Source organism: Ipomoea nil, unplaced genomic scaffold (assembly GCF_001879475.1).
Source record: "Ipomoea nil cultivar Tokyo-kokei standard unplaced genomic scaffold, Asagao_1.1 scaffold2975, whole genome shotgun sequence".
Classification (NCBI taxonomy): domain Eukaryota; kingdom Viridiplantae; phylum Streptophyta; class Magnoliopsida; order Solanales; family Convolvulaceae; genus Ipomoea; species Ipomoea nil.
In genome coordinates this window covers 194,703-206,271 of record NW_017619403.1, presented here as the reverse complement: position 1 = coordinate 206,271, position 11,569 = coordinate 194,703, and the positions used below count along the sequence as shown (strand labels likewise).

The 11,569-nt window shown below is 47.1% G+C and overlaps 1 protein-coding gene across 1 annotated transcript; it reads right to left on the bottom strand.

Moving 5' to 3' along the window:
* Positions 1-9,582: 9,582 nt before the first annotated feature.
* Positions 9,583-11,138, bottom strand: LOC109163006. The gene is made up of 2 exons (XM_019311728.1): positions 10,100-11,138; positions 9,583-9,776 (listed from the first exon to the last, which is right to left on the bottom strand). The coding sequence occupies exons 1-2, from the start codon at positions 10,647-10,649 to the stop codon at positions 9,742-9,744; spliced, it is 585 nt and encodes a 194-aa protein (XP_019167273.1). The 5' UTR covers positions 10,650-11,138; the 3' UTR covers positions 9,583-9,741.
* Between the last annotated feature and the right edge of the window lie 431 nt (positions 11,139-11,569).

Below are 11,569 nucleotides of genomic sequence, written 5' to 3'. Positions count from 1 at the left end.
CTTTGGCAATTCAGGCATTTGGCCACGAAGTCTGCGATTTCCTTTTTCATGTTCGGCCACCAAAACGACTTCCTTACGTCTTGGTATAATTTGTCACCGCCTGGGTGAACTGAGTACGGGGAGTTGTGTCCTTCCTCCAAGATCTGTTGTTTCAAGTGGAGGTGCGTCGAGGGTATACACCACCTCCCTTTGTAACGGAGGCTGCCGTCTGGGTGTGCTTCGAAGGGGCCTTCCTTCCCTTAAGCTAGGTCGTGGAGAATTTTGTGTAGTTCCGGGTCCTGTTGTTGTCCCGATTTGATTTCCTCGAAGAGGGTGGGCACGGCTTGCGTGTTGAGCAGATAGGCATTGGGGCGAGTTTGTCCTTGCTCTATTATTTCCAAGTGTAGCCTTTGGAAGTCCCTGTACAGATGGTCCGGTAGGACCCATGTGGTGTTGAGGGAATGGTTCGTCTTTCGGCTTAGGGCATCCGCCACTACGTTGGCTTTTCCCTCGTGGTATTGAATGTCTAGGTCGTAGTCTTTTATGAGTTCTAGCCACCTTCGTTGTCTCATGTTTAGGTCCTTCTGAGTAAAGATGTACTTTAGGCTCTTATGGTCGGTGTAGATCTTGCATTGTACCCCATACAGGTAGTGTCTCCAGATTTTCAGTGCGAACACGACAGCGGCTAGCTCGAGGTCATGGGTGGGGTAATTCTCTTCGTGGGTTTTGAGTTGCCTGGATGCGTATGCTATTACCTTGCCTTTTTGCATTAGTACGCATCCTAACCCTTTCTTGGATGCGTCGCTGTAGACTTCAAATCCTTCCGTCCCGGAGGGTATGGCCAGCACGGGTGCTGTGGTTAGCTTGTCTTTTAACTCTTGGAAGGCCGAGATGCAGTGGTTGTCCCAACGAAAGGGGGTTTCCTTTTTCATGAGCTTGATGAGGGGTTGGGCTATCTTGGTGAAGTCGGGTACGAACCTCCTGTAGTAGCCAGCCAGACCCAGGAAGCTTCGGACCTCCGAGAGTGAGTTCGGCGTGGTCCATTCCCTAACGGCGCGAACCTTAGCGGGGTCCACCCTAATCCCCTCTTTGGTTATCACGTGGCCCAAGAAGGCTACGCTGTCTTGCCAGAACTCGCACTTGGAGAATTTAGCGTAAAGTTGGTTTTCCCTGAGGGTTTGCAATGATATGCGAAGGTGCTTTTCGTGTTCTTCTTCATTTCGGGAGTAGACTAGGATATCTTCAATGAACACAATGACGAAGTCATCCAGGTGGGGTCAGAATACTCGATTCATGAGGTCCATGAATATGGCGGGGGCGTTAGTGAGGCCGAAGGGCATTACGGTAAACTCGTAGTGGCCGTATCGTGTCTGGAAGGCCGTCTTTTGGATGTCCGGTTTGGCCACTTGGATTTGATGGTACCCGGATCTTAGGTCGATCTTTGAGAATACCCCTGCCCCTTTGAGTTGGTCGAATAGGTCGTCTATTCGGGGAAGGGGGTACCTATTCTTTATTGTAACTTGGTTGAGTTCTCTGTAGTCGATGCACAGGCGCAAGCTCCCATCCTTCTTTTTAACGAATAGTACCGGCGCACCCCATGGGGAGGTGCTGGGTCGGATGTACCCCTTGTCTAGTAGTTCTTGGAGTTGCGTTTTTAGTTCCTTCATTTCCTTTGGTGCCAGTCTGTAAGGTGGTTTAGAGATCGGGGCGGCGCCCGGTATGAGGTCTGTGGTGAACTCGACTTCTCTGGCTGGGGGTGCCCCGGGAATTTCGTCTGGGAAGACGTCGGTGAACTCGTTTACCACTGGGATGACTCGTGGTTCGAGTACTTTGGCGTTGAGGTCTTCGACTGAGCATAAAAAGGCCTCGTTTCCTTGGCTCAGGTACTTCTTAATTTTCATCATGTTCACCAGCTTGATCTCCGGATCCTGGCGGTTACCGTGGCATGACACCCTCTTACCGAGGACCACTTTCTGCTCCCCGCATAGGATTTGTGCTTGGAATTTCCCTAGCCAGTCCATGCCCAGGATTACTTGCATCCCATCTAGTTGGAACTGAATTAGGTTGCTGGGAAATTCCACTCCTTGAATGGTGATCATTACATGCTCATACATGCGATCACATTTTATGATCTCGCCCAAGGCTACCTGGACTTGGAGCCGGACCTTGGTGCTGGCGTTAAGGCCGAGTTGGGCGGCGAACTCGGTTGCGATAAACGAGTTGGTAGCCCCCGAGTTAAATAGTACGGTGGCTGGGGCGGCGTGTACTAGGAAGGTCTCGGCGACTATGTTGCTATCTCCGATCCTGGCTTTGCTTAGGGTGAGGATCCCTCCCCTGGCGGTCGGCGCGACGGCCTGGTCAAGTGGGGCGGTTTTGGGGTTCTTAGGTTCCTTGGCGGGAATTGGATGACTTCTTTCGGGCTTCCTTTTATACCCCAGTTGCGTCCCTTGGGGCGGGTTCGCTACCTGTTGTAGTTGACATGCCTTGGTATAGGCTTCCCCGAGGGTCTTCGGTTCTTGGGTGGCCAAGGCCTTCTGGTGTTCGGGGTTAAGGCCTGCTAGGAATTTCCTGACTTTAATCCCTTCGGTGGATACTAGTTCGGGGGTGAGGCGAGCCAGTCGGCAGAATTGTTGGTAGTATTCTGAGACCGGGGCTGTCCCTTGTCTTAGATTGAGAAATTCCTCATATGTGGCGGTTTTCAGGTGGTTGGGGTAGAACTGTTCTCTTAACCGCGTTTTTAAGCCTTCCCAGTTGAATCCGGGGGTCTTGTTCGTACATAGGTCCCTCACGGGCCCACCAGTTGTCGGCCTCGTGCCTGAAGTAGAAGGATGCTATCCCGACCTGGTGGCGTTCGGGGCATTGGGTTGCCCTGAATACCTTGTCGAATGTCTCAATCCATTCCTCGAGGGTCGTGGGGTCTTCGTCTCCCGAGAGGGTGGGTGGTTGGTGTGCCGAGACTTGGTGGTGGATTTCCAAGTTCTCGTTTGTCGGTAGAGGTTGGGGAATGACGGTATTTAGTGCCTGGACAATTTGGGTCAGGCGTTGTAGAGTCAGAGTCAAGACTTCTTGGGAGGGGCGTTTCGATGTTCCTGTCTGTTTCCTCTTGGGTGCCATCCTGGTGGTTAAAGGTCGATATTATTTTGTGTTTTCACCTTGATGCAATAGGTGAAGGGGAGTTTCTTAATATTAGAGAGGGATGAAGTGAGGGGAAGTTATGTGTAGGTTTCACAATCTCACCGCGCGTCCTAAGATTCCTAAGCCCTATGTTCCTAAGTACCTAGAGTTCAAGCCTAATGTCCTAAAGTCTGGTCTTAAGAATCTTTTCCTAGGGTCAAACTTAGGCTCTGATACCAACTGTAACACCCCAGATTTTTAAGACTTTTTCAAACTTATAATCAAGGTAGAATCTTATTAAGTCCCTAGATATAAATACAAGTGTACGGGGTGCTATGCCACACCTGGGCTAGAGAACCCAAGTGCACAGGCTAACTAACTAATATCCTCAGAACGTAAATAACTAAACGTGGCACGCAGGCCAAAAGGAAACTATCTACTTCTATACTCCAAGTTCTAGCGCGCTCCAGTGACTTAATCTTCTGTGCCTGAAAGCCAAATATATCTGTTCAGCGAGAGATGCTGGTAACCCACTCCAACGCGTTAAAATACAATACATATAGAGATATATATATAGATATACGAAAACCATTTGAGCATGAAGATATATCCTACGAACTCTAGCTTTCAAAACTGGGAATGACTCGACAGATAAGGCTAGCAGCAGTTATAACGAACATATGCAGTTCACAACAGATAAGACAGATAAGGCAAAGCATAAACAATAATCATAACCCAACATAAACAGTCCCCAACATAAAACCCATAGTCACAACCGACAGGATACTCATAACCACAACTCATCCATACATAGCACACTTTGTTGGCGCCACAGGACCAATCGCATGGCCATACATGAGGGTCAGCGCATATAGCTCTGACACGGCCCCGCAGCACCTTGCCCCGTATCGCAACACGGAGGGGTCGATCGCAGCCGACCGATGAACCGCAGCTCATCATAGTGTTTGATCGCAACCAAACAGTGGACCGCAGCCCAAGAGAGTGTCATCTGACTGCAACCAGGAAAAAGGACGAACCGCAGCTCGTATAGAAACGTTTGATCGCAACCAAACGGTGGACCGCAGCCCAAGAGAATATCATCTGACCGCAGCCAGCTTCTGAACCGCAGCTCAGGATAACCAATCCGATCGCAACCGAATTGGGGTAACACACACATATAACACATAGCAAGCACATGCAACCCACATTACACATTGGGAAGGGGGAGAAAACGTATAACAAAACCTATGCGTGATCCATCACATGCTAAGAATAATCCTAAGGGGTTCATACTTCTTCCACCTAGGTCAACGGGATACCAATTCAACTAGCATGCAATCTATTAGACTCATAAACCTACGAACGGTACCCGAAATATCAAACTAGACATAGGCACGATAAATGGAGCCCGTTGGGACACCACGGGGATCGAGGAAACATCAAACGGGGAAGCCGGGGTCCCGGGTGAGAAAAATTTCTAGCGGGTAGCCGGTGGGTGGGGGGCCACCTGCCGGCTGCCCGCCGAGGTTACTGTTCCGGGCAGCGGGTCGCCGGCGGGCAGCTGCCCGCCCGCCGGCTGCCCGCTGCCGGAAGCACTGTTACGGCAGTGGGTAGGTGGCGGGGCCCCTACCTCCCACCTACCCCCCACTGACTCTTTTCATCACTTTTACGCCCCGGGAACCATCGTGGAACCCGAAACCATGCTTAGACACTTTACAACGCAATTAATGACATCACGTAGACAATTAACAGATCAAATACGAGAAACGAACGGCACATAACCTATCATGCTTTTCTAAACATAATCAACACCCAAACATGCGATTTCCCACCCGATAATCCAAGAATCATAGCACACGATACAACCTAGGGTTCTAATCGTTTTTATGTCAACAAGAATACGATTCGCCTTCTAATTACAAGATTCGGTAAGCGTAATATATGAGCATCAAGAATAACACACAATTATCAAGAACAACACATAATTATCAAGAATCCCAATTAATCATCAAGAACATCATAATTATCAAGAAACTCCCAATATCAAGATTATCAAGATTATGGAATCATTATATCAACATCAATACTAATCGCCCAAACTCGCCATTCACAATAGTATGGGGGAAATCCTAAGGGGAAATCATAACTATGAAAATAGGTTTTGTTGAGACATGGGTTACCTCTTAGCCTTAATTAATTCCTTGGCTATGAAGGATCTTTCTTTAAGCTTTCTTGATTTCTTGCTTTCTCCTAAGGGAATTCTTGGAGCTCCTTGGGTGGTGAGAGATTATTGTGGTGGGGATTCTAGATGCCTTCTAAGTTCCCTATTTATATGTTATGGGGTCTAGTTCTCCTAGGATTAGGTATTGGGCTTTAGGGATGGGGGTCCATGGACCATGGTGGGCTTAATGCTAAATAATCATTGTGATTTATTTCTCTCCTTTTTGGGTAGACGATTAATTAATTAATTGGTTTTAGGATTCGTAACACGGGGTGTTACAATTTTGTTTCCATTAAACTCACCCACCGCAAATCCGGCATATGCTGCGTGGGTTCAACAAGATGCCTCAATCTTGTCACTTCTCATCTCCTCCTTGTCGAAGGAGGTGATGCACTTGGCCGTTGGCAAGACTACTTCCCGCGGTGTGTGGATGGCGATAGAGATCGCCCTTGGCTCCTCCACTAGAGTCCGATGCCTCAACCCCATGGGGCAGTTTCAAAACTTGCGACAAGGAGACAGCACATTGGCTGAATACTTGGGGCGTGCACAGCTTCTGGTGGAAGATTTGGCGTTGGCCGGCCGCACCATGACGCTAGACGAACAGAACCTGTATGTTTTCCGGGGGCTGCGATTGGAGTTTCGTGCTATGGCGGCTTCCCTGGAGGTTTTCGGCAATCCGGTGTCCATACTGCAATTGGAGGATTATCTGCAAGCCCAGTAATTCATTCATGCGGAAAATTTCCCGTCAGCGGCAACCGGAATGCCAGGTGGAGTACCCTCGGCCGTTGTATGCTGGACGAGGCAGAAGGCAAGGTGATGGTGGTTCTGGACGGCATTCCCGTAGAGGACAGGGCCACAGCGGTAGCCATGGCGGACGTGGCAGGGGCGGTGCTCCGAGGTGTCAGATCTGCAGATCTCAGGGGCACACCGCCGTGTATTGTTATCGGAGGTACTCTAAGCCACCACCGTCGCAGGCTCATGTTGCTGTAGCTGGTGAAGGTAGGGCAACACCGTAGGTCACGGCTTGGCTCCCGGACACCGGTGCATCGGCGCATGCAACTCCGGATTCCGCCATCATGACACACTCCGAGGACTACCATGGTAGCGATGTTCTCCGAGTGGGTAATGGCACAGGTTTGGGGATCTCTAGTGTTGGACATGCGTTAATCCCGTCAGTTTCAAAGTCACTAAAACTATCTAATATTTTACACGTGCCCGAACTCTCCGTGTCGTTATTGTCAGTTAATCGTTTTGCTATTGATAATAACTGTTTCTTTGAATTTCACCTCACTTTCTTTGTTGTGAAGGACTGCAAAACCAAGGCGGTACTTCTTAAAGGACTTAGCTCGGGGGGCTTGTACTCATTGCCGGTTCCAAAGTCACATTACGCGTTTGTCACGGCTCATGCCTCTCCCGTGGTTTGGCATCAACGGCTTGGTCATCCAGATAGTCAAGCTCTACAACGTGTCTTACGGTACAGCCCGATTGAGTCAAATAAAAATGTAGTGTCTCGTTTGTGTTCGTCCTGTCAACTTGGGAAATCCTCTCGGTTTCCATTAGATAGGGTATTCAAATCTAGTTATAATGTATTAGATCTTGTTTACACTGATATTTGGGGCCCCGCACCCGTTGTTTTTGCAGAGGGTTCTCGCTATTTTGTATTCTTCGTAAATGATAATACCCGTTATTGCTGGTATTATCCTCTACGACTCAAAACCGACATCTATAAAATATTCGATAATTTCTGAGCTATGATAGAACGCACATTTTCACGTTCTATCAAGTCCATCCAGTCTGATTTGGGGGGGGGGGGGGGAGTACCTTCATTTACATAAACTTTTTACCTCGCTGGGGATCGTGCACAGGCAATCATGCGCCTACGCGCACGAACAAAATGGCCGTGTGGAGCGCCATCACAGACATATCGTCGAGACCGGTTTAGCTCTAATGGCCTAAGCTTCCGTCCAACAAAGACATTGGGACAATGCTTTTGAAACCGCCACTTATCTTATAAATTGTCTCCCGTCCTCTGCACTTCAGTTTGATGCACCATATTTTCGTCTGTATAAGTCAACACCTAAATACACTTTTCTCACGGTGTTTGGCTGTTTATGATTTCCCTATCTGCGACCCTATAATCGCCACAAGATAGAATACCGGTCATCCCAGTGTGTCTCCTTAGGTTATCCACCATTTTTTTGGGGTTACCGTTGGATGGACCTAAACCCAGGAAAAACCTATATCTGTCGCCATGCCCGCTTTGACGAGACTGTCTTCCCTTTTTTATGTCATTTTCTGCAGGCGGCTACCCAGGTCACGGTGCCCAATTTACCCTGGGAGTCGAGTCCCGTGCTGTCAGGAGGTGAACAAACTGTTCCACTGCCCCCACCGCCTCCGGAAGGCGCGATTCCACTGGCACCTACAACAAAAAGACGAGGACCTCGGACCCAGCCGCAACAACAGGATCATGTTATGCGTCTTCGACGCATGACACAAGGCACTAGTGAGCAGTTTCATGCCCTTACTGTGTCCAGTGTTGCCGCAGATCCTACTTGCTATTCTCAAGCTGTTGGGCACCCGCAGTGGCGTGATGCCATGGATCAGGAATTCAATGCCTTGCTCCATAACAACACTTGGCGTCTTGCAAATGGGTGTTCTGTACAAAGCGCAAGGCCGATGGCACCATAGAGCGCTACAAGGTGCGCCTGGTAGCCATGGGGTTCAACCAGGTTGCGGGCGAAGACTTTTTCGAGACGTTTAGCCCGGTGGTGAAGCGCACAACCGTCCGTATATTACTCTTTCTTGCAGTTTCCCGAGGTTGGACGCTGCGTCAATTAGATGTTCACAATGCCTTCCTAAACAGGCACTTGGCGAAAACCGTGTACATGCGTCAACCGCCAGGGTATGAAAATCCCGATCATCTGGATCATGTCTGTCACCTGCAACGGTCTTTTTAAGGATTAAAGCAAACCCCACGGGCTTGGTTCAAACGACTGCACGATTTCTTACACCTCACAGGTTTTGTTGCTTCGAAGACTGATGTGTCACTTTTCCACTATTCATCCAGCGATTCCCGAGTATTCTTACTAGTCTACGTGGATGACATCATCATGTTGGGCAATGACACGGTTCTGGTTAACTCTCTGCTCCACCTCCTTTCGTCTACGTTCAAGATCCGAGGCATAGGGATACCTACCTTTTTCCTTGGTATTGAAACTATTTCTGTCTCAGGTGGCCTGTTTCTCTCAAAACGGCGTTATTGTGTGATATATTGAATCGAGCAGGTATGACTGAATGTAAGCCTCTAGCGACCCCAGCAGCTGTCACGCAGCCCGTGATTCAGTCCACTGACCCCTTTGAATACCCAACACAATATCGGCGTTTAGTCGGGGCACTATAGTATCTCACTATCACTCACCCCGGCCTGTCCTACGTTGTCAATCGCCTCTTCCAGTTCATGCACACCCCAACCAACGAGCATTGGGCATTACTCAAGCGTGTGCTCTGTTATATCAAAGGCACGTTTGACTATGGTTTACGACTCTCTTTCGCGTCATCCTCTAACATTCACGCCTATTTTGACTCTGATTGGGCTGGGTGTCCTGTTGATCGGAAGTTCACCAACGGGTATGCCATGTTTTTGGGCTCCAATCTGATCTCATGGGTCTCCCGCAAACAGCGGACTAAGGCTCGCTCGTCAACAGAAGCTGAGTATAAAGGTCTAGTCGATGTGTGTGCCGAGGTTACCTGGGTCGTTTCCTTGCTACGTGAGCTTGGCTTACACTCCTCCACCGCGTCGACTCTGTGGTGCGACAATCTCGGCGCCACTTAACTATGCGTGAACCCACTTTTTCATGCTCGCACCAAGCATGTCGAGGTTGATTACCACTTCGTTGGGGACAAGGTGGCTTCTGGTGAGTTTCAGGTCAATTTTGTCTCTACGAAGGACCAGCTAGCGGATATCTTCACCAAACCGCTTCCGGTAGCGCGCTTCGGGACACTTCAGGACAAACTCAATGTTGCAGCTCACCAACCTTGTGCTTGAGGGGGAGTGTTAGTATAGTCATATTATGTATTTAATTATTGTTTCCTGTGGCATAGATTAGTTTATCTATTCCTTAGCCTATTAGATAGGAACTTTTTATCTTGTATCTCTGTATCTCTTTACGGTTGTTCAATTCAATCAATCACATTCCACACTCATCCTCTTATGCTTTGCAAAATGGCAAACGTCACAAATCAAATCCTTAGTAGGAAAAGAACACTGAACATCATGTAAAAAATGCATCTTATTAATAGGGAAATGCCCAAGTCTATAATGCCAAACTTCTAAACTCACAGAACAACACTGCATTTCAGTAGAAAATGAAGGAAAACTCTCTTTCTTCTGGGGTGGATTAATCAAGTGATAGAGTCATTTCTCATCTTTAGCAAAACCAATCATCTTCGTACCAGGTCCCTCCTGGATTAAGCATTTATCAGCCATCACAATTAAACTACATGGTGAGCGTTTAGTCAATTTACTAACTCAAACAATGTTAAAGCTAAAAGTAGGAATATAGAGCACGTTTTGTAACCAAAAACCTTCAGAGAGTTTTATATTCCCCATATGTGTGACGGGAGCATGATCACCATTTGGCATATTAACCATAGTACACTAAACATTGACATACTCATCAAAATAACTCAAACTACAAACTATGTGATCTGTTGCCCCAGTGTCCAATATCCAAACATTAGATTGTTTCATCAACGTATTAACGGTAGCAACAAAGGTATACTCACCTTCAGATGATTGCCTCCCTGTGGCCTTAAGGTTTGTTGTCAAACCAAAAGCTGTGGTGGTAACTGTGGCTGCAGTGGATGTGTTTGGAACAGTGTGGCCAACTTTGTTTTGTATCATGGACACCAGCTTTTGAAACTGTTCAGATGAAATCCCAATGCCAATGTCTTGACCGGTACTAGTAGTAGGTTGATTGGTGATGACATATGCAGATATTGTGTTTCCCAGATTTTGAGTCTGCTTATTCTTGGTTTTATAACCTGGTATCCAACCTAGTGGATATCCGTGTTTTTTGTAACATCTTTCAATCGTATGACCTATCATTCCACAGTAGGTGCATTTTGAATACTTGTTAGCACTATTAGGAATGAACCTCCTTACATTATTTCCTGTGTTCAAGTTTCCCACAACAGCAATCACTCTATCAGTCATTGCTTCAGTAAGTATTGCATTAGCATGTATAGGTTCCTTGACGATATTGATGTTTCCAGCACCCAACAATTGTCTTTCTAATTTGATAGCCATACCAAAAACCTTATCCACATGAGGCATTGGATCTAGAATAAGTACTCCTGATTTTATACTAGCAAACTCCTCATTTAAGCCTTTCAAAAAATGAATCACATTATCCTCATCTTTTCTTTTCTGATCCTAGTAATCAGTTCACAGGAACATTTAGGAGTACACTCACAAATTAGAAGTGGTCTCAAGATACTCATATCTTCCCACAGAGTTATGCAGTGAGTGTAATAATTAGTTACACTATAGGAGCCTTGTTTCAGATTATAAATCTCGTCCTGAAGAGAGATCCTATGCGGATCTGCTTGGGAGAACCTGTTCTTCACATCCTTCCAAATATCTCTAGCTCGTCCAATGTACATAACACTTTGAGCAATTGATGGGCTAATAGACTTAAGGATCCAAGATCTTACCATAATATCGCATCGATTCCAAGTTTTGAACTCAGGATCATCTATTGCCGGAGACGGAATCGTGCCGTTGATCAGTCCCCACTTGTTCCTCACTTGAAGAGCCATCTCCACGAACTGTAATTTACTCCTAAGAGAGGCGGACTAACAAGTACGACGTTCGTATTCTCATTGATATGGATAAACAAAGGATTGCGATAGTCTTCTGCATTAGTAGGTCGATGGAGAGATGAATTGGCCGGTGTCTGATGCTGTTGTCCTGGCATTGGTGCCGTCGCGCTGTCGTCGCCAATTGCTTAAACGACAGCTGCAAAGCTTCGATTGCGTAACTCTGATACCATATTTGGAAGGTTATTTACAGAATAATGGAAGAAGATTCTTGGAGAAAAAGGAAGAAGAAGACACTGTATTATCTGAGAATTGTCAATGTTACAGAGAAGAGCTATATTAGGGGCTATTTATAGTGTAACACCCCAGATTTTCAAGACTTTTTAAAGCTTATAATAAAGGTAGAATCTTATTAAATCCCAGAATATAATACAA